Source organism: Mustela putorius, unplaced genomic scaffold (assembly GCF_011764305.1).
Source record: "Mustela putorius furo isolate JIRA1106 unplaced genomic scaffold, ASM1176430v1.1 tig00001130_pilon_pilon_pilon, whole genome shotgun sequence".
In the NCBI taxonomy this organism is placed as follows: Eukaryota; Metazoa; Chordata; class Mammalia; order Carnivora; family Mustelidae; genus Mustela; species Mustela putorius.
Genome location: NW_025421584.1, coordinates 2,338,701 through 2,365,543, shown reverse-complemented (window position 1 = coordinate 2,365,543; position 26,843 = coordinate 2,338,701). Strand labels below are relative to the sequence as shown.

Below are 26,843 nucleotides of genomic sequence, written 5' to 3'. Positions count from 1 at the left end.
GGCTCCTAAAAAAGCGGGATTCCTTTTGCAAGTCTATTGCAACAGAGTCCTGACCAAAAAGAGGCAAGCAGTCTGCAAACTTTTTCTTGCCAGTTCACTCGTCCATCTCCAGCCTCTTCCGGGACACTTCTTCCAGGACACCGGATTCAGTCTACTTTGTTAGACTTTCAAAAATGGGTTTAAGTTAAACTTCCTCTTAATTCGCCCCACCTAATGAAATCTGCTCTCCCACAGGTTGTGAACAGCCAGAACACCCTGCCAGGGCAGCCATCTCACCAGCTCCCTAAAATGCAGCTGTATTTGGGGGACCTCTTTGTGGGAAGTAAGGCTAACACTTAGTTCCCAGAAGGTAAGGCGTGGTTTCAATGAGCTCATTCATGGGGTGGAAGCGGGAGTGGTTCCATGTTTCTATTTTTAAAATCCTTATAAAGATCATCCCTCCTTGCTCAAAGACAGCAGATGAGGGAGGGACGTCTCTCCGTCTCTCACGTTACCATTAGAGATAACAAGGGCACAACCTGGTTCCCAAAGAAAAAGCTAGAGCCCTTTGGATTTCAGTTTTCAGCACACGTTGCCTCTCCCCAGTTCCAGGGACAAAGTTAGTCCCTCCCTCCAAAACTAGAAAAAGGCCCGGCGCCTAGAAGGGCTTCTCTTCCGGCCGCTGGGGACCCCTTCACCGCCCGAGACCGCCTGGAAGGTTCCAGGGGTTGACACGCGTCCCGCGTTATTCGTGTCACCAGCACTCCAGGAACTAAGATAATTGGGGGCTTGGCGATTGAGTGCCGACTCCGTCCGTCAGTCCTGGCCGTTTTAGCTGCTCGTTCCGCGCACTTTTACTGATGGGCTCCTCTGCTCGTCACTTTTTCAGCCTCAGCCCTGCCTGACCGGAAACACAAAGAAAGGACGGGAGTTAAGGTCCTTCGGCGAGGGCCTTGCTCCTCACCTAAGCTAGCCTAGGTCCATCAGCAATTTTCGTAGGACTTTCCTGTATCGAAACAGCAACTCACGTTCCACAGAAGCAACGTGGAAAGCTCTAGAGCGAGTCCGATGAAGTTTTGAAACCGCGGAGGTAGGAGGACAGTGGGTGCAGGAAAGGACCGCGCGCGGACTCAGAGTTCTGGGGCGTTTGAATCTGGGCTCTGCCTGGGGACGCCCAACGTCCGGGTCGGCGAGACCTAGAGAATATCCACCTCACATTCTTTCTCCGGGCCGTCTTGCAAAATGTCTGGCTTATGGTAGGTGCTTGCTCCTAGGGGAAGTACTGAGGGGCGAGGGGGTGGTGAGTTTCGACTCAGCTACTGGGAATGCCCAGCAGAGCGGATTTCGGAGACAGAGGCGCTATTTTCCCTAGAACTCGCTTCCTGCTTCACCTGGAGGAAACAATTTCCATTCAACAGGGAAGAATACTGTGAACACACTTTGATCTTCCCAAACTCTGCAGAAAACCCCACAATGGCAGTCGGGGTAAGGAGAGGGCGATCCGTGCAGGTACATTTCGTAATGGGACGGCGCCGCCGAATAAACCCGTTCCAAGAAAGGCTGCAGAGAACGAAACCAGGTTTGGCTAGCGGGGGACATAGGCCCGACTCTCCAGATGCTACACCGCGGGGTTCTGGCCCACTTTGTGGGAACCTCCCCCCAGCCTTCACGCGGGAGGCCGTGCGCGCAGACCGCGGATCCTGGCACTCCCCGCCCGCGGGCCGAGCCGCGCTACCCGCCGCGTGCGCACGGACGCGGTTCTGGGAGAAGGCGGGAAGCCCACAGCGCCTCGGTCCTCCGGGGCGCTGGAGGTGGGCGCAGGAAAGGCCAGGGCCGCTCGCCCTCCCCGTCGCGGCCTGGGACACTGGAGGAGCGCGGAGGCGCCGGCACGTTAGGAAACACCATCTTCTATCCGGGACTAGGAAGGGGCGCAGAGGCGCGGTCGCGGGGCACCTTACAGCACCAGATTGTCGGGTCCCCAGGTCCGAGGGAAATTCCCCAAGTGTCCCAGGCCCCGGACTGGAGCCGCGGCCGCTGTCCTTGGCCCCTCAGGTGGCGTGACGAGTCCCAACTCCGGCGCTGGGCCGGCGCCCCTCCCCGCGCTGAGCTCCGCCCCCCCCTAGTCCCGCCTCCCGCTCCGCCCGGGCGCCCGGAGGACGCACGGAGGGGGGGGGGCGGAATTTCCCAGAGCCGGGGCTCCGGCTTCCCCGCAACGCGGCAGCCTCTTTCTGTTTACGGAGCGAAAGGGGAAATGGAAAAGGCGGGGAGGCGGCAGCTGGCGTCCGCTGCGCCGCCCCTCGGCCGGCTCAGACGCCGTGAGTCAGGGGCGGACGAGGGCGGCCTGGGCGGGCCGCTTGGGCTGGAGGCCCCGCGTTCACTGGTGCACTCCGCTACGGACGACGAGCCACGCTGCGGGGTCGGTCGCGCGGGCTCCAGCTTCCGCTGCCCCGGGACCTCGCTCGACTCCGGCGGTTGGGCCACCAGCAGCGTCCCGAGCCGTCGGGGGGCCGCGGCTGCAGCGCTCCGCCTGCCAGGTAACCCTCCGTTCGGGGGCTTCTGGGTGTTTCCGTGGTCGCAGCCCTGCAGGGCGCCCCCGGCCGCCGGGCGCACTCCCCGGCTCTAAGGATGGGGGCGTGTCCGCCGCCCGCGCTGTGGCGCTTCCGCGGGTCGCCGCTGCAGTCGGCACAGCTGGAAAGCACCTTGCGCAAGGGTCTCACGGGGTGCAGACTCCGGCTCCTCCCTTTTCCTCCTCCTTCCCGGATCCCTAACGCGCGAGCAGTGCGCGCCAGGGCAGTGCGCGGGGACACAGAGCCCCGCTGTCACCGCGCCTCCCGCCGCGCGCACCGCCCGGCCTGCTGCACTCTTCCCCCGCCGCCGACGCCGGTGAGTGCGCCTCCGAGGCTGCCGCCAGCCCAAATCGTGGGGGCTTTTATAAATTACAGGCCCTTGGTCGGCTTCCCCAGGCTTTAAAGAATCCGAGGAGGGGAGTGGGGGTGGCCGTTGGCGGAGCAGAGAACCTTTCGAAGAGCCGAAACTTAATTTCATGCTTATGTAACCGGGACGCTATCCTGTGACTCAAGGGTCGCTTCCCCAGAACGTGAAAGCTGGGCTTCGGTGTAAGGAAGAATGTGGGGGGGGGGGGTAGAGAAAGGTTATTTCATGCATATTTCCCGGTCGTAATGCGATATCGGGACTCGGAAATTCTTCTAGCTCTGGGTGGAGAGTGACGCTTAGAAAGAAGAACGGCGGGCACAGGGATAGCCCCAAAAGTTAACAAGGAAGGCCAGGAGCTGTCTTCGAGAGAACCGGCCATTTCACTTTTGGGAAAGACATTCTGGCACGGAATAAAGAACTGCTCCTAATTAAAAAAAAAAAAAAGAGGGGAAGAAACACTCGTAGAGTTGCATTAGGTATCTGTGTCCTCTGTTTCGTGTATTTGCTGAGAGGAATATAACAGCCGCCCCCCACCCAACTCTCTGATGGACTGAGGTTTGTGTGCCCTACTTGTGGCCGCTGGCCCTTGAGGCCTTTTTCTTATAAGGGAAATTGGATAGTTGAGGTGTGTAGAGGTTTTTGAAGCAGTATGGCTAGAATGTCTAATTCTGGGGCTTTTGGCGAAAAATATAAGAGATGTGCCCTGAGGGGCAACGTACTATTTTGGCAGGAAAATCTATTAAATGGGAAGTAACCAAAGGTATAATTATCCTTTGTTAGGCAGAGGTTTATATCTATAATCTTGGTTTTTTTTTTTCCGAGCACCGTTGCTAGGAGTTTCTCCACTTCTGCATATGTAACTGGAAGTAGCCCTGAGCGTAACATTAATGAATAGGAACAGAGTTTCCTCTCGGTTTATTGCTGATTTCTGAAATAACTCGAAGCAAATCATTTCGACAATATCTGCCCATTTCTCCATTTCTAAGATGGTTGTAGTTGTGTACTCCACGGTCAAGTGGGGATTTTATGAGGATTTTTATTGTAAACCACGTGGGGGAAGAGTCTTTATCGGTCAAGTAGAGTACCTTCACAATCACCGGGTTTTCTAGATGAGTACTGATCTGTATAACTCAGAAATCACTAGCATATTGTCTGCCTAATGAAGGCCTGAAAGTGCTGAGGCTTTCTGCAGGGACATTTAGAATGACCAGAAGGGTTGGTCATCAGGGTGGCTGGGGTGTGCTGATCTGCGTGACAGGAGCCCTGCTGTTGCTAAGGAATTATCCCTAGCATCAGTGTCCTGCACTCCTCCGCCTCCCCTGCCTCCCTCCCTTCTCCTCCTCCTCCCCTCTCCCTCTCCCTGCTGCTCCTTCCTTCCTCCCCAAAGTTGCCCTGGGCACAAAACTTGGGGGGGTGTGCATTCAGACTTCCTAGGCTTCACATATAAATGCTCCAGACTTTCTGCAGAACTTCAAAATCAAAACCTGTCTTTCCTCTCTGGATCAGCTGACCGGTAGAAAAGTGTGGACTTTTTTTTTTTTTTTTTTTTTTCTTTCTTGAGTCATGTTACTCCTGGGAACTTTATTTTCTCTCCAGCCAGCCATTAGCTAAGTCCTGGAGCCTTGGAACTTTTCAGCCAGTGGAGTCCTCCATCCGGCTGGTTTTGTTTTTAACTTCCTTTTCTCAGCAAATTCTACAAGCAGAAACTGCAACTGAATGGCCCAATGAAAGCAGAGTAGAATGTTCCTCCTTGAACCTAAGCAATTCCTTTCCTAACTCAAGACTCCAGGAGCCCAAATCATAGTCTCCCTCAAAGACCCAGGAGATCTGTGAGCGGAGCTTCCTTTGCTGTCTAGATGTGACTGTGGTTAACAGCTAGCAAAGCATTTCAGAGGTTTTTGCCTTTTTGTCTTTGTCTCTTGTTCTAGAAACACCCTTTACAACCTTACTGTGAAGAAGCCCAGGGGACAGGTAGCCACAACTGATTTGCAGATAAGAAAGGAGGCCCAGGCAGTATCTGCAAAGCCAGGAGTGTGACTCAGTACTTCTGTGTGTTGTGCACACACCTGCGACTAGAGATGCCAGAGTGTTTTGACTCTGCACCAGACACCTTACACACCTGAACTTCTTTAAACCTCACAACCGCCTTATGAGGTAGGTGCTGTTCTTCCATTTCACAGATAGGGGAAGTCGAGGTGCAGAGGGGGTAAGGTGCCCACCCAGGATTCTGTAGGCAGTGAAGGAGGGGACTGGGAGTCCAGCCCAAGCAGCCTGAGTGGAGAAGGAATATCAGACTGCCGTGTGCAAGGTAGCGTGCTTCCTGTGGACACAGCTTGTCCATCAGGAAATGGTCATCAAGTAAGTGAACAGTGTCACTAGGTTGCCCCCGGCTTTTCTCAGATGAAATGGGCTCAGAGCAGGGCGCCTGGGTGGCTCAGTGGGGTAAGCCTCTGCCTTTGGCTCCCACATCGGGGCTCTCTGCTCAGCAGGGAGTCTGCTTCCTCCCCTCTCTCTCTCTCTGCCTGCCCCTCTACCTACTTGTGATCTCTGTCTGTCAAATAAATAAATAAAATCTTAAAAAAAAAAAAAAAAAAAAAAGAAATGGGCTCAGAGGCCAAAGGTGGCATGGTAGCATCAGGAGAGCAGCAGGTGTCCCCCCCAACTCCCCAGGCCCATGGCTTTGGGCACTGAGTAATGAATGTGTTAAACGTTTGTGCTTTGAAGAAGCAGAAGCATCTATCAGAGAGGCTTTGAGGAGTTAAGTAGTTTATGTAGATAAACTGAATTCTCTTAGATATCTTAAATCCCTTTATCTTTAATCCTCTGGAATGGAATATTTCTAAAATCTTGAGCAACAAACAGCATCATTTTATTACTCCGGGTTTACCTTCTTTTTCTCATTTACAGATCCCAAGCTGGAGGGCCTGATTTGCACACAAGAACTAGCACACAGTATTGGCTAGTACAGTATTGGCCTTTCCTGTGTCTTGCTTAGGATGGATTTGGCTGTCCTGGCCTCTTTGTAATACCACAACTTCGAGAAAGTGATTGATCTAAATATTACATACACTTTCTTGGGTTTTTGAGGGTACATGCTTTGTACTATTAAAGAATTCTGGTCTCAGGAGGAGACAGCTGATTTACAGGCTAACTTCCTCTTTCTCACAGGTAGCTGGCAGGCAGATTTGAGGCTTGCAGTCCGGGTCTAAAGGAGCAGTTGAACTTATTTGCATCAGAATTACTCCTGAAACTTGACCTGTCATCTTCCCTTAGATTCCAATGCATTTTACAGGCTTTTGGCTCTAGGGCCTGAATTAGATTTGCAAGTTAGCTCCTGAATTTGATAAAAGAGTTCTTTTTTTTTTTTTTTTTAAATTTTTAAAAAAAGGTTTTTTTTTTTTTTTTTTTTTTTTTTTTTTTTGATTTTGTATGTTTATTTGAGAGAGAGCCTGAGCAGTGGGGAGCAGCAGAGGGAGAGGGAGAAGCAGATTCCCCACTGAGCAGGGAGCCCCAATGTGGGGACCCAGGGATCATGTTCTGAGCTGAAGGCAGCTGCTAAACTGACTGAACAACCCCCCTCCCCGCCCCAGGGCGCCCCAGTAAAAGGTTCTTTTTTCTGTAAAGTCACCCAGGGCTTGGAAGCCACAGACAAACCTCTGTGGGGAGGGTTGCCCCCTTGGGGGGAGCGGTAGAGTTGGGAGCTGTCAAGGAGCAGGAGCCTCAGCTCTTCAGCTTTCTGAGCGGCTCTTATTTGTGTTTCTATTTAGTGAAAGTTTGTTTTCAGTGGCTACAGCCAAAGCCACCAGCTCAGTGAGCTAGTAAGGAGTCAGTTCCCTGGATCTCAGGTTTCCCTTCTGCAAAGGGGAGGGCAGGACTAACGGTTATCTAAGGCCCCTTTCTTCACCATCTGTCAACTTGAATTTAGACACACTGTTGACACAGAGCCCTTATTTTATAAACAGAGGTGTACGGACAGTCGCCCGGACAGTCGCCCGTTCCCAAGCCATTGTTGTCAGTTTTCCCACTGATCTTACAGGCAGATACGAACAGGGGACCTTTAAGTGTTTGCTTTTTCTTCTGCAGATTCTCTAGAAAGCATAACAGTGATGGAGTACATGAGCACCGGCAGTGACAACAAAGACGAGATCGATTTATTAATTAAGCACTTGAACGTGTCCGATGTAATAGACATTATGGAGAATCTTTACACCAGCGAAGAGCCAGCAGTTTACGAGCCCAGTCTCATGACCATGTGTCAAGACAGCAATGAAAATGAGGAGCGTTCAGAGTCTCTGCTGCTCAGTGGCCAGGAGGTGCCTTTGTTGTCATCGGTCAGATACGGAACGGTGGAGGACTTGCTGGCCTTCGCAAACCACATATCCAACACTGCAAAGCGTTTTTATGGACACCGACCGCAGGAATCGGGGATTTTATTAAACATGGTATGTTTTTTTTTTTTTCCCCCCTGATCAGCTGAGTGCTTTACTCCTGCAGCTTCCTGTAATGCGGGGGTGGGGGGGTGGGTGCAATTAAACTTGGCTTAGATGGGCTACCAGGTGCGACTTTTGAAAACACAGTATCTGTAAGAATCACCTCCGTGTTAAAGATGCAAAAAAGGTCTTCATTCCACGTTCCACGTAAAGAGTCTTCTCCATACGTCAGTGATAGTGTACAAATAGGTAATTATGAAGAACGTCTTTTAACTGAACAGTTCATTACGAAGCTTATTCATAGGGTAGACAGAAGAAGACTTAATGAGGATCCTTCCTCTGAAAGGGGAGTCATACTTTATCTTTAACCAATATTTCTGAAAGCTGGAATTTTTTGTTCCTCTCTTGTCCCGTCTTGGAATGTCACAGTATTAATACTGGCTAACTTCAATTCTTAAATTTCTTTTTTTTGAGAGTTTATTTATTGATTTGACAGACAGAGATCACAAGTAGGCAGAGAGGCAGGCAGGGGCGGGGTGGGGCGGGCAGGGAGCAGGCTCCTCACTGAGCAGAGAGCCCAGCACACAAGGAGACTCCATCCCAGGACCCTGATTTCAGGGCCTGAGCCTAAGGCAGAGGCTTAACCCACTGAGCCAATCAGGTGTCCCCCCCCAACTTCAGTTCTTGCAGAAATCTAGTTTGCAGGCAGTAAATAGCTATGCACAGATTCACTCTCTTTAATTGGCAAAGTATGAATGACAAACGAGGTACTTCCTTAGTCATACCAAGTATGCAAATAATCCAAAATATTGTGACAACACGTTGTCACAATAGTTGATCAGATGATGTGTTAGGGTGTGCCCCGGATTCTGACAGTCTTAATATGTCAGAGGTCAACATAGGTGTTGGTTAGAGGTTGTCTAATCTTTCAAAAAGGACTTTTTGCAAAGGGGAGGTAGTTACTTGCAAAATGTGCAAGATGGAAGTGACTTCTTTTCTTTTGGTGCATCTATGGGTAAAATGGCTAATGTAGGGAGAGGGTCAGTGTTGAACAATTAGAATCTGGACAAAGTACTTAATTTTTTTTTTTTAATGTAGTACATTCATTCAGTTGAAAACAACACAGTAATTTAGGTCAGCTATGTGGTAAATTGTTTTTTGTTTTGTTAGAAGCCAGTTGTGTTTAGGTCCAGCTCAGTTTGGAGTAAGGCTACATTTTGCATAGCTGCATGACTTGCTTTGGTCTGGATATATCAAACTGTGGTTAGTAGTTGACTAAGTACTTTACCTTGAGAGTATCATTTCTTCTTATACATGGAAGTAATATTGAACAAGGAGCCCTACCTGATTTTCTTAACTAAAATAGAGCTGGAGAACTCTGGTTAAAAATGATCTATAATAAGAAACAATTGTTGATGTCTTTTTCTTTCCTTTGTGTTTTTTTTCCTCACATGTGTATTTATTTAAATCGGTATTTTAAAGGAACACCTGCAGGTAATCAAAATATTTTTGCTCGTAAATATGTAGAAACTTGTGTACGTTTCCCCTGACCCATCAGACTGATGAGAGATGGGCCATAAAACTTTACTGGGAATGTACAGAAGAGAATTCTGGAAAATTATAAGGAATACAAAGAAATTGCTTCCTAAAGGTTTTGGAGTTAAAAAAAAAAAAAAAAGACAATGCAGAAAAGGCAAAAACAAAGAGATTACATGGAAGTGGAAATTTTATCAGCGAAGCCTAGGAGTAGAACAGTGTCAGTCTCCGCCTTAGAGTCCATGCTCTGTAAGTGAATAAACATGTACTCAGGAGAAAAATATAAGAATAGGACATATCATAAAAGCAGGGATCTTTAAAACTTTAAAAAGATTTTTAATTTAAAAATGTTCAAGAGTATGAAGCAAGAAGATTTACAACCAGAATAGAATAACAGGAGAACCTCAAAACCCGCAGGAATGTAGACCGTGCCCCACTGGGCAAATCATCCCGGTGGTTGATGACTCTCGGGGCTGTGGTAGACACTTTCTGTCACTAAGCTTAAGAATCGGATACATCCCATGACTACAAGTAACCTGCGCCAGGCCCATGCTTTGTACATAATGGCATAGGAATCGTGACTTGCCACGTTTGATCTTTGGCAGTCTGAGACAAGATGTTGAAGGAGGCCTGGTTTGCTTTTGGCTCCCATTCATGCTCACATGGGGCTCTCCTTGGAACCAATCCTGTGTTTGAGCCCTTTGTCTTCCTGTGGCCCTCCCCCTGAGACCCAGTGAAGATTTTTCCATTCTGGGCTTCCTTTGCTGCTGTCTGTCTCTCTGCTTTAAAAAGAGGATTGCTCGTTACCAAAAGGCACACTGGTTCCAAGGTAAATTTGATCTATAAAGTGCATCTGTATATGGACCAAATACGTTCATTCAAGTCTTCACCCATTCGCTTGCTAGACGTAGGTCAGATAGCGACAGTATATCCGGTACTTTTCCAGATGCTACGGACCCAGCATGGAAGAGTCTTCTGGTGAAGGCCCGAGGCAAGTAAACAGGCAATTATCATGTGGTGTGCTACTTCCCAATACAACTACACCCTGATTGCTGGGGGAATGCTCAGACAGGACACCTCATGTGTCCAGTAGGGAAGAGAGACTGCCAGAGAGGCTCCCAGAAGGAGTTGATGCCTGAGCTGTTGAGTTGGAGTCTTCCAGATAAAGGGGATGGAGAGTGGAGAGTCTTCCCGATGAAGAGAACAGCATGTGCAAAGGCCCAGGGGCAGAGAGACCTGGTGTGCTCTTGGCACCCAACAACCATAATGCCCGTGGAGCTAATTAGACAGGGTGGAGGATCAGGAATTACAAAACTATCCCGTAGCATAAGTATGTAAATTGTTGGTCTGCACGTGTATGCAAATGTGTGCTCTTTTTCTAAAAATAGTATCTGATAGAGATTCTACCAACATCCAGCTGGACCTGGGGAAGAACCTTTAAGAGACCACTCTAGGCGTTGCTGGGTATGAGAGTGCTATGAGTTACTCACACTCTAGACCGATTCACACCCAGAGTGGGGAATGAATAACCAAAAATAGGTAGCACACACTGAACTCACTGGTGATTAGGTGGGGACCCGAAGGCCCCCAAAGGGCTCGCTCATAGATACGGGTGTGAGATACGGGAATGCTGTTCCTCAGGGGTTAGTCATGGAGTCCTGGCTTCTCAGGGTTGGAAAAAACCTTAAAGATAATTGAGTCAAGCCCTCTGTCTGAAGCTTACATAACCCGATCATCATATCCAATAGTTGTTGGAACATTTTGGTCTCTGCCTGATAATCTCCTGTGACAAAGCATTTATCACATACTGGGGCATTTAATTTCAAAGTCAGCCAATTCTGATTGCAGTAAGGCCCTCCCTTAAGGGTATTGTACTAAAATCCGTCTCTGACTCTCCTTAGCCCTCATCCTACTTCTTGGCTGTAAGAAAGTATGGATGGATGTTGAATAGTGTGAGAGTGCGGGCCCCTGACTTATGGTGCCTGGGTATGTATTTCAGCTTTGAGATGAGTTAGCTGGGTGACTTTGGGCTATTCACCCGTCCACGGCTCAGTTTACTCATCTGTGAAATGGGTCACATCCTAGCACTCACTCCCTGGGGCTGCTATGTAGGACAAATAATGCATGCATGGGACCTGTTTATGCAGAGTGAGTGTTGAAAGGATACAGCCATTGTGGTAGTCGTTATAAACAATTGTTACTCTCCTTCCTTAGGACGGTCTTTCCAATATTTTAAGACCTGCATATTCCCCACATCTTCTCGCTTCTGTCACAAACACTTCTCGTTGTGTCTGTTACTCGTCACTTACTGGAGGGTTAACTTTCATCCTCCACTTGGGCCGTACCCTTTGAACCCAAGCCTGGGTCAGTGCCTGCCTTACAGCCCCGAACTTGAACATGGCAGTTTATTTGTATGTGACCAGCAGAGTAGGAAAGAGCCACCTTTACCTTCGTTCTAGATAATGTGCCTCTTTTAATGTAGCCCAAGGTTGTATCTATGTCTACCAGCTCTATCATACAGGTTCCTGATGGACTTTATTCCTAATGAGGTACCCAACAATTTTCCTCAAGGCCTTCTCCTGGGCCCAGCAGTGTTCAGTGACACTAGTCTGGAGAAGGGAATCAAAAGCATGCTTATAACATCTGCACTTGATAGTGGCTTTGGTTAAGCTGGAGAATTGGCAGGCACGAGTGGCATAGAGTTCCATAGGAGTATTTGGTAGGGCCACTAAGAGAAGAAGAAAGGGGGAAAAAACCCCATTGCAAATCCAAAGAGGGAAGGTCTCTAGGGCTAGGGGGAAGAACCCAGGGCTTTGCAACAGATGCTGACTAGTCTGGGCTCGCATATCACACTGTATGCATTGGGCCCCATCATCAAGGGAGAACTGGCCTTTGGAGGATGGTCCCCAGAACACGGGAGCTGGTCAAATATGGTGAAGGAACTTGCAGTATTCCATCGAAGCAGGCGAAGGCTGAGGGGCTCAGTGACTTGTAAATGTAGGCTTTTAGTAACTGGCTTTCGCTCCTGGGTGAGCTTTAATTCCTATCTTCTGGAAGATAGAAGGCACACAAGAAGGCTGTGGGGTCAGACAGACCCAAGTTCAAATCCTGACTTTGTCTAGTGAGGTACTTAACCTCTTGAAACCAGTTTTCCTCATCTGTAAAGTGGGGATGAAAATAATACTTCCCTCCCAGGATCACTGGGAGGTCTTGATGAGCGCCGAGCACGGTGCCTGCCTTCTAATTAGCGCTCCGTGTAGGAGCGCTATGACTCTTCTTGATCCTTGGGGTCAGACGGGGCTGTCATAGGTTGAGTGGGACAAGAGTAAAGCTTTCACAGAGGGAACAGGAGTGGCTAGCAGGAGCTGAGGCAAAATGGGAAATGTACATACTTGATAACAAAGTAACAAGAACGAGGTGATGAGCTAGTACAGTCCAGTGCTGTGGGCTGGCTCTGTCTAAATGTGGCAAGGGACTACATTTACCGCGTGCTTCGCGTGCTGTTAAAAGAGGCCTCCAGTAACTTGAGGTGACACACTTCTTGAATGGAGGTCATATTTCCAGGAAGCCAAGACCCTGCGCTGTTCTTCGTTTTCCTGCTCCATGCGGGAGCTGGCCCAGGGGAGTGCTCAGTAAATACTTCATTTTAAATGCAGTGACAGGGGGGCCTGGGTGGCTCAGTGGGTTAAAGCCTCTGCCTTCAGCTCAGGTCATGATTTCAGGGTTCTGGGATCGAGCCCCGCATCGGGCTCTCTGCTCTGCACAAAGCCTGCTTCCCCTCTCTCTCTCTGCCTGCCTCTCTGCCTACTTGTGATCTCTCTCTGTCAAAAAAATAAAAATAAAATCTTTAAAAAATAATAAATAAATGCAGTGACTTCACTTCTCCAAGGGCTGGAGTTGTCCCCTGCTTGTTCCCTAAGAGAGCCATGCATCTGTTTGTAGGGGACAGCTCTGATGAGCAGTCCTGGAGCCCGAATGAATAACCCCGGGACGATGACAGCTATTCTGGCGGCAGTGGCCCGGTAAGGGGCCCGCACATCTGCCGAGGAATCGGGTGTTCATTCTTGTCCCATGTGGTCTACATTCCCCTTCAGCCTCTTCTGCGCTTGAAATAGCTTTAGTGTCACTTGCATAGTTTCACGATTCCCGAATTCATAATCTGAAGTCGTAATATTGCTAATTACACCGGGGAAAACCTTGTGTTTTTGAATCTCAGTTCCCCTCGAGAGAACATTTTAAACATATTTTAGGCATGTGCTGCAGGTTCTAACTCATAACAACATATCTTATTAATTTATTTTCATATTTATCATTATAATTATCCGTCCTTGTAATTTTTTTTTTTTTTTTTTTTGTACTCTCTTAAAATTGAGGTCTACTTCACATGCTGTAAACTACACAGACCTTAAATGTCCGGTTTGTTGAGTTTGAACAAAAGCAGCCACACTGCTCCCGGGATATACGTCTTTTAATTTTTGAGTCAACTTGTTTTTGAAACCTCTTGTTCCAAGTGCTGGCCTGTTTGGGAGCTCTTGGAGGTGAAAGGTCACCTCTCTCTTGTTCAGAGCTGGCTTCTAGACACAGTGCCCGGTGCCTTTTTGCACTTGGAAAATACCAAGCGAGCAAGTAGATGTGAAATAATTCTGCCGCTTACTGTATTGATGTAGTACTGTCAAATCATAGCTCTGGCATAACACCTTATTTTCCAGAATCCTCTATGATCATCAGTTTATTTCCATGCTCTCTCTCTCTATGCGTCATTTGTGAGTAATAGCTATGCAGACTAACAGGTTAGCGCATTTTAATTGGAGACAAGTCAACTTGCCCTCACAGTTTATATTTATGCAATCTTTATTTTCAGTCTTTTGGTCATGGTAGTCACGCTCCCTTAGATAAATAATTTTTAAAATTTTGACAATTAATTACTCACCGGGAGGTGGAAATACGATCAGGTCTGACTAGGGACGTGTTTCTGTTACATGCTTTCTCTGGCTTGCTGAAACTCTAAATATAGTCTCTCTACACTGTTAGGATTACACAACAGTGACATTAATTTCAAACACGGCCAGGAGGAATGTGATCTAAAGTAACCAGTCTCTGAAGGTGTGTCTTTATGATCTAAAGTAACCAGTTTCTGGAGGGTGGGTCTTAAAAGAGAAGTTTGCTGAAATTCTCACCCTCCTGCCTGTTTGTTTTGTTGTAGGTAATCACTCCCCAGAATGGACGCTATCAGATAGACTCTGATGTTCTCCTCATCCCCTGGAAGCTGACTTATCGGAATATTGGCTCTGATTTCATACCTCGGGGGGCCTTTGGAAAAGTGTACTTAGCCCAAGATATAAAGACTAAGAAAAGAATGGCGTGTAAATTGGTACGTAGTTTATACCAGACATCCTGCACGTATGTGTTTGGCATCGTGGCCCTTGTTAGCTTGCTTTACTCAAAGCCGGTTACCATTTGGCTGGATCTTATGTAAGAAAGAGCGTCCTGTCCAAAGACATCTTTCTTCTTCTTCTTTCTTCTTCGTTGATTTGCTTGCTCCTTGGGGCTGCTCAGCCCCGAAGTCTGTTTAAGTGCGTAGTTGGTTTTAATTGAGTTTGCCTCGATAAAAAAGAAAACGTTGCTGGCTTCTTTAGCAGGAGCAGGATAACATCATCCCTCTTGGGGCAGGGTGGGAAGGAGGGGTGCTCTTCCTGCAGGAGCAGATCCGTGTGCACCTCTCATCCCAGCCACAGGGGAGGGAGCCAGGCAGAGAACCCAAAACTGGGAAGGCCGCAGCCTTTGCAAGACTGCAGATGAAAGGCTTGCATGTAAATAGACCAATTATTGCAAAGACCCCATCTCTTCTCTTTTTATTTCTGAGACGTCCCTGCTTTGCAAGACTGTCCAGGCTGGACACGTACACACCCTGTGACCCAGAAGTTCTACTCCCGTGGGCACCCCCAGGAAGCACGCATGCGTGCTCACCAAAGGCTATGTACTGACTCTTCATCATAGCAGTCTTTGTCATCGTCCCAAACTGGAAATTCTCCAGGTGTTACAGTGTGGTATACTTACATAGTGGGATACTATACAGTAAAGAGAAAAAAAAAAAAGGTTTACCGTTGTAATAATGGAGATGAATCTCATCACGATATGTTAAGCCCCAATAGCCAGATCCCAAGTAAGACCTACTCTATGAGATTCCACTTCTGTACAGGCCCTCGAGAGGTGAAACAAATCTGTGCTGGTGGAAGTCAGGACAGGAGGTGCCCTTGCTGGGCAGTGACTGGCAGAGGTCAGGAAAGGGTTTCTGGGGGCCCGGTAGAGTTTTGTTTCCTTTCTTTTTTTTTTTTTTCAAAGATTTTATTTATTTATTTGTCAGAGACAGAGGGAGAGAGAGCGAGTGAGCACAGGCAGACAGAGAGGCAGGCAGAGGCAGAGGGAGAAGCAGGCTCCCTGCCGAGCAAGGATCCTGATGCGGGACTCGATCCCAGGACCCTGGGATCATGACCTGAGCCGAAGGCAGCTGCTTAACCAACTGAGCCACCCAGGCGTCCCTAGAGTTTTGTTTCTTGATCTAGATGGTGGTGACGTGGGTGTGTTCAGTTGAAAATTCATTGAGTTTGCTATGTAACCAGTTTCACGCTTTTTAGTATGTCTGTTTCACTGTAAAGATTTTTAGGAGTGCAAGAAAATAAACTCCCTTTGGATTTGCTGAATATGGCCTTAGTCTATGTTATTGGAATTTAAAAAAAGAGCAACAATGTATTGGCCTCATTTGTTCCTTTATAAATATGTGCTAGAGTATCTGTTATCAAAAGAAAACAAGGAGATATTATAATAAGCCATTTGAAGCTTTCATTTAGAAGAGACATATTCCAATTCTTTTAAAAGAATCTAGTGACATTCTAGAAAGATCTGTTTTACAATTTCATCACAAAAGGCATGGAAAAATACATTTGTGGGTTTGTTTTCCCTAGAACACTTACATTTAATTTTTAAGCTGTATTTTTTTTCTTGAAAAGAAAACCATGTAAAATGATTAACAACCCCCCTAGCAGATTCAAAAGAATGTAGGCTGAAGAATGAGATCCCTTTCCTTGAGGCAACTACTGTGAATGAGATCTTATACATCTTTCCAGAAAATTTCTATGGACATGTATTATGTATAGATTAAGAGATTTTTTAAAAATGGGAGCATAATACCTGTACTTCTGTATCTTGCTTTCTTTATCTGATATCTTATTTTGGAGACATTCCCTATCTATCTGCACTGAAAGATCTACTTCTTTATTATTGATTTTTTATTTTCCTTAGAATAGGTTTTAAATGCATTGTCAGAGCATGAGTTGGGTTCCAAAGACATAATATTATTTCATGACAAATGGAAATATTGAAAAGACAACCTAAAATCTAGGTGCCATAGATTTTACACGTAAAATAGATGGGAAATGATCTCTCTTTTGATTCAATTGTAAATGATTCTTTGGTTGGATTGCTTCATTCTAAATGATAATAATATTTTATATTTTGTTCTTATTTTCTTATTTGGAACCATTTACCTAAAGCTGACACCATGTAAAAGCGGGTTTGGGGCAGATTTTAACTTGGCAGCATAATTTCATGCAGATCATGATATCCTCAAAGGCATTTATTTGCCCTTTGGTTTGTGAGTTGACCTATCTCATATATATTTTTGTCTAGAATCTTACTGGTATGTTTGTGTTCTAGATTCCGGTAGATCAGTTTAAGCCGTCTGATGTGGAAATCCAGGCCTGCTTCCGTCACGAGAACATTGCTGAGTTATATGGTGCTGTGCTCTGGGGTGAAACCGTGCACCTCTTTATGGAAGCCGGCGAGGGAGGGTCTGTTCTCGAGAAACTGGAGAGCTGTGGACCAATGAGGGAATTTGAAATTATTTGGGTCACAAAGCATGTTCTCAAGGGACTCGATTTTCTACACTCAAAGAAAGTGATTCATCATGATATTAAACGTGAGTTACCTTTGGATGTGTAAACTTTTTGGCTTAGAGATGAGCCCGACAAGAGGTAGATGGGTTCCTCTCTTCAGTCTGAGGATCCTTGGTGCTGGGGAGGACAGCTGCCCTCAAGCACTTTCCACCTTCCTCCCCTGTGTTCCTGAAACATGTTTCAGCATCAAACGAGATCATGAAAGCTTTCCAAGTCATGAGGAAGGGTGATTATCCAATTGTGGAAGATCACGGCCACATATCTATTAAGTACTGGCTACGCTCTTTCTCATAAGTCTTTAATAAATACACTTTAAAACACACTCAGAGTTACATAGTTTTTGAGAAACAAAGAGCCTTTTCATTCTGAATACCATTTTGGTAATAATTCATTAAACAAGCCTTCACTGACTGCTTTCTAGGAGTAAGATGGTGGGAAACACACAACAAAGACCCATGACCAACCCCTTCATAATCAATGCTACATTGAACTGACAAAACTTTACTTGAAAGTGGCATGATAATAATAGGCTTTGACTTTAGAATTTGAAAGTACAGCTTGAGAGCATGATAATATTTTTTCCAGCTTTGTTGAGCTATAACTGGCTTAACCTTGTGTAAGTTTAAGGTGTGCGATGTCATGATTTGCCGTAGGTATATATTGCAAAACGATTGCTCTAACCGGGTTAGTTAACACATTCATCACCTCACACAGTTATAATTGTGTGTGTATGGGGAGAACTTTTCAAATCTACTCTGTCAGCTACTTTCAGATATATAATACATTTTTTTTTAAGATTTTATTTTTTTTAAAGATTTTATTTATTCATTTTTTTTAAAGATTTTTTTTAAAAGATTTTATTTATTCATTTATTTGAGAGAGAGAGCACAAGCAAGCAGAGAGAGAGAGAGGAGGAAGCAGGCTCCCCACTGAGCAGAAAGCCTGATGCGGGGCTCGATCCCAGGACCCTGAAATCATGACCTGAGCCGAAGGCAGAGGCTTTAACCCACTGAGCCACCCAGGCACCCCTATAATACAACATTATTAACTGTAGTCACTGTGCTGTGTATTATAGCCCCCAAAACTTGTTCATCTTATCGCTGGCAGTTTGTACGCCATGACTGCATTTCCCCACACCCTCCACCCTCGGCCCCTGGTAACCATGATCTGTTCTCTGTTTCTATGAGTTTTGTTGTTTTAGATTACACAAAGTATTCCTCTTCCTCTGCCTGACTTATCTCAGTGATTTCACGTAGATCTTCAAGGTTTCATCCATGTTGTTGCAAAAGGCAGAACTCCATCCTTTTTCATGGCTGAATAATAGTCTCTTGTATATGCGTAAACACAGACATCATATTTCCTTTCTCCAATCATCCGTTGTGGACCCTTAGGTTGCTTTCATGACTTGGCCATTGTCTCTCAAGCGTTATTATTGCGTGCAAACATTTACGCCCACATTAACTGCGTTCTTGGCACATCTGAAGTGCTTTTCATTTGAATTCTCACCTGGATTAACCCTCCTCTTGATATAATATAGTCATCTCAGTAGGGAGCACATTTCAGTCTATTCTGGTTTGGGGCTTACTTTAGATGATGTTTTTATTTTATTTATGGGTATACAGACAATTTTATCCTAAAGAAATATCCCCTCTTTATAGCTAGCAACATTGTCTTCATGTCTACAAAAGCTGTTTTGGTGGATTTTGGCCTAAGTGTTCAAATGACTGAAGATGTCTACTTTCCTAAGGACCTTCGCGGAACAGAGGTAATTCTATTCCCACAGGAAAGGTCACTGTCTATCTTTAAGAATAAAATTTAAAAATGTTCTGGTGTTATTGCAGAAAGGACAATAAAGGAGAGGAAAACCATTGCATCAAATGTTATTATCATTGAAGCATATTTATTGAGCACTTGCTCTGTGCCAAGTACTAATTTTAGCATTTTAAATGCATTGTATTATTTAATCCTTGTTACAACCCTATTATCAGTAAATACTGTTATCATAGGCAAATTCTATTATTTACAATACGGAAATAAGCTTGAAGAAGTTCAAATAAAGTGCCCAAATTACTCAGCTAGTGCCAGATCTGGGACTTAATCCAATTTTCTTTGGAGTCTGAATTCTAACTACTGTGTAACATTTTAATATAACTAATGTATATATTCTTAGTATAAATGTATGTTATATATATTCTTATATAATATATCTTTACATATTATATGTGTATATAATATAACATAGTTCTTATGTTACATTCTTAATATAACATAAGAATATGTTTTGGTTCAATTAGTCATAATTGTCATAGTTGTTTATAATATATGTTTAGGACCAACAACTTTTTAGGCTTATCTTTATAGAGAGCCTATAATAAACCTCAAATTTATTATGGCACAAATAAACTGTATTTAAAGATATAAACTAGCTCTAATATTTAATTCATTTGTGAAGCAAAAACCAAACCAAACCAAAAACTTCTCTGAATATAAATGAGATTGCAAGGAATGCATTCATGGGCTTGCAAATAATACATTTAATTTCACATATACCTGATTGGGCTGAATGGTGGATTCATGTAGAAGCATCAGTCAAGCATCACTGTCTGTCAGGCTGTTGGGGGAATCAGGCATGGAGTTAGCAATGCCCTTGGTGGTATGTTAGCAACCCCCGCTCTTTGGCGAGAGAACCTATTTTAAATTTTCCTCAATTATTAAAAAAGCAACAGTTAAGTGCATAGTGGATTATGATGGGCATGGGTTTGGATGCAACTGGGAAGGAAAATAGGGGTAGAAACTGCCTCCTTGGCCCATGCTTAATTATCAGAGCCTGCCAGCCCCATGCCCTCTCTCTGCTCTAAGTGCCCACAGCAGATGGAGAGAGGGCACTTGACTGAGCCTTTGCCTTAAGATTACCAGGTCTGGAGGCACCTGCATGGCTCAGTCCATGAAGCATCTGACTTCGGCTTAGGTCATGATCCCAGAGTCCTGGGATCAAGTCCCAAGTTGGGCTCTGTGCTCAGTGATGGGTCTGCTTGTCCCTCTGCCCCTCCCCCTGCTTATACTCTCCATCCCTCAGTTAAATAAATACAATTAAAAAAAATATATTGTCTGGTCAGTCTTCGTATTCAACCAAGCCCTTAGTCTAGCTCGTAGGTATATTGCACCGAACCCGACTTCAGAAGAAAAACAAACAAATAATCATCGTTGGAAACTAAGTTTATATCAGCTTTTTCTTAACTCTCTCGAGCTCTCCTGGGAAGCAGAAGAAATTGCTGGTATTACTAAAGTTATTCTGGAAAAGGCCTGAGGGAGGACCCTTGATAGTTGTCTTTGAGCAGAATGATTTCTAGAAGAGAGAACTGTAGACTTCTTAAAAAGAATGTTTTAGTCCCCAGATCTTAAGACTACTTCACCGAAGCACAAAATCCAATAAGACTTCATGCTTCAGACATGTTTTTTTTGGAAAATGTTTCAGCATATTTTGGCATTAATCCGAAGTTCAGATATGTGACATTCTACTCTTTTTCCTGGAGCCAGTTTGAGAAACAAACTATTTATGGTATTAAAGAGAGAAAATACCTTTCTCTTCCCGGCAGTGTGATCAAATCGAACATTTTGCAACGGCTGGACCAAGAAATGCCCTCCCTAGGACTGTCTACCAGAAAGAGAGTGTGTGCTTGAGCATGAGATGATAACATAGTGGTTATTCCTAAATAGTCTTTAGACTGAGTTATTCTCAGCAAATGTAAATTGCTTTTTACAAAGCGCTAAACTGACTTGAATGTTAAAGATTGACAAATTCTCTTCGAATCAGCCTGCATTTACTGTCTGTGTGGTGCTCCCAAGTACAAGTTTGCTAATGAGCAAGGTTGTGAAAGCACCATTGAACGCTTTCAGCAAGTTTGTTTTAACTCTTCCTGTTTAAAGAGCCAGTGAGATGCTGTTAGTCAAAGTCAACCACGGAGATTTACTTCCCGCTGGAACTTGATCACTTGGCCGCTACAGGGGTGTAGGTGACATCTGATTCCAAGTGCAAACTCTGGTTCCCTCTGTGTGATCTTTCGCCCGGCATTCATATTCAGAACATTAGATTGTGACCATACAATATAAGCACAGGGTTAATCTGGTTTATATTTAATGTATCATTTTTTAATTACATCACACAGAGAAAGAATAAATAATGAATGTAAATAACTAATTAGAATAGATTTGTTTTTTTTTAAGCTAGAGGGACTGGGGTAGAGGGGCAGAAGGAGAGGAAAAGAGGGAATCTTCAGCAGGCTCCCCACCCACTGTGGAGCCTGATGTGGGACTCGATCTCACGACCCTCAGATCATGACCTGAGCTGAAATCAAAAGTCAGATGCTGAACTGACTGAGCCACCCAGGCGCCCCTAGAATTATTTTTATAGCGTGGTTCTTTTTAAAAAATTCTTATTTTCTTCTGAGTCTGTGTTTGGGCTTCCTTCATACAAGTTAACATGTAATCCATGCATGTGTGTTTGCACACAGGCAACACCTTTCTAATAAATGTGTTGAGAGGTGAAGTGCTTTGACCTGCCCCCCCCCCCAGACGGATGTATAGTTTCCCCTGCTCTGGTGCCTGGGCCCGAGGCTGTGCAGGTCCCAGAGAGCCTCGCATGGTTCCTACTGAGCCTTTTTCATGCTTGTAGTCAGCCAACCCCAAAAGTTCTCGAACACCATGCCCGCTGCTCTGGCTCGTGTAGAGCCTGCAGAAGCCAGGGTTCCGAGCCCTGGAGTGCTGGGGGAACTGCCTGGGGTGGGGGGGCAATCAGCCACGTCCCCAGGTACGCAGGACACTGCATCCCCAAATGAATGGTCCCCAGAATCCTCCAGCACGCTGTGTGCAGAGCGGGTTACACCAACCGTAACTACTTTGCCTGATTATTTGCTTAGGAAGGCAAGCAAGCCAGGAGGAGATGAACTTCCTCTATTGACAGCTAATCCTTCCCGATGCGTTTGTTGTTTAACTTTGTGATTATATTTAGTAAGAACGTCCGTTGGGACCCAAAGGCTCTGTGTTCACTTCAGGACATGTTTGAGAACAAGGGGCTCAGCTGAGCCTGTTTGGTGAGACAGACAGGATGAGCACGGGAACGAAAGCAAGCCAGCCAGCAAGGGTGTTGGGGGACGGTGTTGAATATGGTTAGGATGGGGAAACTGGGACATTTTCCCAGGTTTTGTAAGCCAGTTTTTTTTTAATGTATTGACTCGGAAATATATTCCAGGAACACTTATCCCTTTCTCCATAGTCAAATGATGGACAGCATAAACATTTCTTAATGTTAAATATTGATAATTAGGATTTTTTTTTTAAGATTTTATTTATTTATTTGACAGAGAGAAATCACAAGTAGATGGATGGGCAGGCAGAAAGAGAGAGAGAGAGAGAGAGGGAAGCAGGCTCCGTGCCGAGCAGAGAGCCTGATGCAGGACTCGATCCCAGGACCCTGAGATCATGACCTGAGCCGAAGGCAGCGGCTTAACCCACTGAGCCACCCAGGCGCCCGATAATTAGGATTTTAACCACTTACTGTACGTCTCTGTACCAGCCATAAATACGGATCATTGGTTGGCATTTGTTTACTTTTTTCTTTTTTTATGTTTACAAGCAAAGACTTCCTAGAGAAGCTATTTCTGAAACTTGCCCTGCTTCTCCAGCATGAAACCAAACAGAACCTACACGTGGTTAAAATGGCATGTGTTCAGTAGTTAGCCACCAGGCCACATGGGAGGTAGAAATAAGAAGTAGTTTGTATAAACGGCCAATTAGGACCATTTCTAAAGCATTCCACTCGAAGTGCTTCTCTCCCGTGTGATCGGTGTTACTACCCCGGGGATCTCTGCCACCTTATATCACTGCAGATAGTTAGGGATTTGGCAATTTAATGACAAACCTGAAGTGAAGCAATGTATTTGTAGTGTCCATTTAAATATCGAAAGGAACTGATATTTTTAAAAAATATTTTAATTTATTTTTGCGAGAGAGCATGGGGTCATGTGGGCATGAGTGGGAGGAAGGGTCAGAGGGAGAAGCAGGCTCCCCAGTAGACAGGGAGCCCCATGTGGGACTCGATCCCAGGACCCTGGGATCATGACCTGAGCTGAAGGCCGACTCTTAACCAACTGAGCCACCCAGGCACCTAGAACTGATGTTTTAATAAGGAAGTTAAGCCTCGGTTAGTGCCTTCCAGAACCTTGATGCACACGTCGGGGGTTCCCAGGTGGGTTCTCGGCAGCAGGCTCTCGGCTGCTGGGGCTGTCTCTGTGTCCAGCATGTGGAAAAGCGGTGTTCTTCATGAGGCTGCAGGAAAGCCTCGGGCGAAAATGCCTCCCCCCTCCCCCAAGGGTGTCTGTGTCCCTTTCCCTAGCTTCCGGGAGAACAGCAGGGACATGGTCTCCTGGGGGGCTGAAACATCCTGTAAATACGGTAAAGGCGGGTGTGCCAGCTTCCAGAACTGGGTGAGGGAAATGGACACCCAGACAGACAGGGGAGAGTCAGACTGACGGTTTCTGCTTCTTTTTTAGATTTACATGAGCCCAGAGGTGATCCTGTGCAGAGGTCATTCAACCAAAGCGGACATCTATAGCCTGGGAGCCACACTCATCCACATGCAGACGGGCACCCCGCCTTGGGTGAAGCGCTACCCTCGCTCAGCCTATCCCTCCTACCTGTACATCGTAAGTGGGGGTCAGCCAGCGCCGAGGGTACGGGGGAGCTCCCTCTGCTCAGGAGGGCTGCTGCCCCTTTTGTAACACACCCAAGTGGGATGGTGTGAACTCATGACTTGTGGGGTGGAGCTAAAAGTTCTCCCCACGGGGCTGCCTGGGTGGCTCAGTGGGTTAAGCCTCTGCCTTCAGCTCGGGACACGATCTCAGTGTCCTGGGATCAAATCCCACATCAGGCTGTCTGCTAGGCAGGTAACCTGCTCCTTCCTCTCTCTCTCTACTTGTGATCTCTCTCTGTCAAAAAAAAAAAAAAAAAAAAAAGTTCTCCCCACAGGGAGGCAGGTCCCATTCCTGCAAGGAAGGCATTGCTGTTGTAGCCGGAATTGGCTGAAACATGCACAGGGCAAAGATTCTATGCTCTTCTGTTATTCATGACTCATAAGATGCCACTTAGGAGAAGCTGAGTGGCATCAATCTCTGAGCCAGAGAAGATAACGTTCTTTGAACACTTCTGGAGAGGAGATACGAGATTTTGGTTCCCCAAGCCAGACTAGACATAATGAAATGTGCAGTTTCCGTTTTACCATTGAGAGGTCAAAGGGCGGATCCCTCCCCATTACAGCGCCCTGACCCTTGAACATCATTAACCCAAAGGATGGGTTTCGCTCGGGGTGCTTATAAAATTAAAGGGAAACTTGTGGGCAGGTATGACCATTTCCACTGCAGGGTGTGTAATGGGAAACAAATGACTTTCCAGATCTTGTTCACCAGAACGCTTGAACTGGTGAGGGTATATTTCCATATGGTTGGTGCTAAGAGAGCTGGTGTGTTGCTAGATCCACAAACAGGCGCCTCCGTTGGAAGATATCGCAGACGACTGCAGTCCTGGCATGAGGTTGCTGATAGAGGCTGCCTTGGAGAGGAACCCCAATCACCGCCCGAGTGCAGCCGACCTGCTCAAACATGATGCCCTGAACCCCCCCAGAGAGGATCAGCCACGCTGTCAGAGTCTGGACTCTGCCCTCTTTGAGCGGAAGAGGCTGCTGAGTAGGAAGGAGCTGGAGCTTCCGGAGAACATAGCGGGTATGGACACCTGCTGTGGGCAGTGCCCCTTGCTTCCCTTCTTTTTCCAACTACCTCATCCTTCTGACCTCTTTCACGAAGGCATTCTTGAGTGCCATACGTTTTCGGAAAAACTTCAGCAAGAACTTTAGCAAAAGCATTAAAAAAAAAAAATAAAAAATAAAAAGATCGGCTAATTGGCCAGCAAATCACAACATGTTTCAGGGCAAACGTAGGTAACAATAGTTCTTAAAAATTGCCTCTTACTTGCTTTTTGCACCAGGGAGTATCTTTTGCCTTTAAAAAACAAATCAGGCCTGGCAGTCCTGCTTGTCGGTTCTGAACAGGGTTCCGTTTCATTCAATTACGGTAAACCACTCCAGTCCTTGGTTGGAGACACCAGGGCACTGCTCTGCAGATAAAATACTGAGTTTGAAGTCAACTTGCATTTTTGTCTTCCTCTGCTTCAAGTCTTCTTGCCAGCTATGAATCTTTCCCACATAGGAAAGTCAGTGCACATTCCAGGAACATTGAATATGCAGGGGGGGGGTTTCTATTTTTATTACTAAAATCTGTGGCATTCTTAATCCATTTAGGTCCAAGCCCAGATGTCAAGCCTGGAATGTTTATTTGCATTTCATCCTCTTCTTGTCTGACCTTTCTGTATTTGAAGAGAACCATCTGGGGTGTTGGAAAATACACCAGAATTTCTAGCTAATTTCTTGTCATCATTGACCTTTTTTGAACCCTTTCGTCTACGTCAGATTACATAAACTAGCCCACAGTCTGTAACTCTAAGTCTGCAGGTTTTTAATAAAACCATAGCTTGAGGGGCGCCTGCGTGGCTCAGTGGGTTAAGCCGCTGCCTTCAGCTCAGGTCATGATCTCCGGGTCCTGAGATCAAGCCCCACAGCAGGCTCTCTGCTCGGCTTCTCTCTCTGCTCCCCCCTCTCTCTCTGCCTGCCTCTCTGCCTACTTGTGATAGCTCTCTCTGCCAAATAAATAAAATCTTAAAAAAAAAAATTATAGCTTGAAAGGCTGTTTGATTAGGGCCAAGGTTTTTTGTTGTTTTTTCCCCCAGAAGAAACAGGTGTTTATTGAGCATGTTACCTGGCCATTCATTGTTTTTTTTTTTTTTTTAATGTTTCCCTTTCCAGATTCTTCATGCACAGGAAGTACTGAGGAATCGGAGATGCTGAGGAGGCAGCGTTCTCTTTACATAGATCTGGGGGCCCTGGCTGGCTATTTCAACCTTGTACGGGGTCCACCAACCCTAGAATATGGCTGATTGATGGCGTCATTTGCTCTGAGTAATTAAGACTCAGCATTGGGCTCCTGGAAGCTGGTTATATGGACTCGAACCGGGCTCTGTATATTGAATCTTGCCATCCGTCAGCGGGCAACGTGGCCTCCTGTAATCCATGAATGTGACTCCACGTGGCTCCCCTGGGTTTGATTCGGGAAGCTGCCTTGGTAGGTGGTGTGACAAACTCAAAGGAAGTTGCGAGTTCATAGAAGGATCATTTCTGGTGGCTGATTCCATTCACTGTGCACTTTGCTCAGAAAATGTCAAGATTACAGATCATGAGGATAATGTCCTAGCCTGAAATTACTGTTCTTGGTTCTGATTTAAGTCTGGGAACTTTATTTAACTCAGAATAGTTGTTTTGTGTATATTGGTGTATATTATATGATAATGCCTTGAGCCTTTGTAGGTAGATTCTAGTGTAAATTAAAGTCCTTATATTTTGGGTGAGTAGAACAACTTGAATATTAAAGCAATAAGCTGGACTCGTGTCTTAAAAATGGCTGTTCATTTAGGGGCCGTCTCACTGTGGGCCACTAGTGACAGGTTCTGTTATGTTCCTATGGAAACATTTTGTACTGTATATGCTATGCTTAAACCATTTAAAACATGATGTTTTGAATGTGGATAAAACTGTGTAAATCACATAATTTCTGTACATCCCGAAGGATGAGAATGTGACCTGTAAGAAAAATGGAAACATTTCTAAATTCTCAATGATCTACTTTTGTAACTCTTCTGACTCTATTTCCTTCCAAGCATTTGTGTATTGAAATAGCATACTGTGTATGTTTTATATCAAATGCCTCCATGAATCTTTCTTACCTATACCTATATTTTTAACGTTGTGAATATGCCCACTTAAAGTATGTTTTTACATTAGGCCAATGAAACCAACACTTACATCCAATGTAATTGGTCAGACCAACTGAATAAACTCCATATTTTGCCTTCA

The 26,843-nt window shown here is 45.6% G+C and overlaps 1 protein-coding gene across 6 annotated transcripts; it reads left to right on the top strand.

Moving 5' to 3' along the window:
* On the top strand, positions 1 to 26,843 carry MAP3K8 (mitogen-activated protein kinase kinase kinase 8). Of its 6 annotated transcripts, XM_045087425.1 has the most exons (10): positions 2,555 to 2,862; positions 4,601 to 4,742; positions 4,842 to 5,067; positions 6,997 to 7,355; positions 14,083 to 14,250; positions 16,593 to 16,854; positions 18,490 to 18,596; positions 23,380 to 23,532; positions 24,357 to 24,603; positions 25,740 to 26,843. In XM_045087425.1, exons 4-10 carry the CDS (start codon positions 7,020 to 7,022, stop codon positions 25,868 to 25,870), a joined length of 1,404 nt encoding a protein of 467 aa, XP_044943360.1. In that variant the 5' UTR covers positions 2,555 to 2,862; positions 4,601 to 4,742; positions 4,842 to 5,067; positions 6,997 to 7,019; the 3' UTR covers positions 25,871 to 26,843. The 6 variants fall into 6 exon arrangements, with proteins under 6 accessions (XP_004758032.1, XP_004758031.2, XP_004758035.1 ...); XM_004757975.3 differs by lacking the exons at positions 2,555 to 2,862; positions 4,601 to 4,742 and adding an exon at positions 1 to 1,235; XM_004757978.3 differs by lacking the exons at positions 2,555 to 2,862; positions 4,601 to 4,742 and adding an exon at positions 2,375 to 2,513.

Excerpts from the sequence above, each read along its gene's own strand:
- MAP3K8 (XM_004757974.3), top strand. The coding sequence starts at position 2,231 with ATGGAAAAGGCGGGGAGGCGGCAGCTGGCGTCCGCTGCGCCGCCCCTC. Across the intron at positions 14,251-16,592 it reads AAAGAATGGCGTGTAAATTG|ATTCCGGTAGATCAGTTTAA; the intron begins GTACGTAGTTTA and ends TTTGTGTTCTAG. Across the intron at positions 24,604-25,739 it reads GCTTCCGGAGAACATAGCGG|ATTCTTCATGCACAGGAAGT; the intron begins GTATGGACACCT and ends TTCCCTTTCCAG.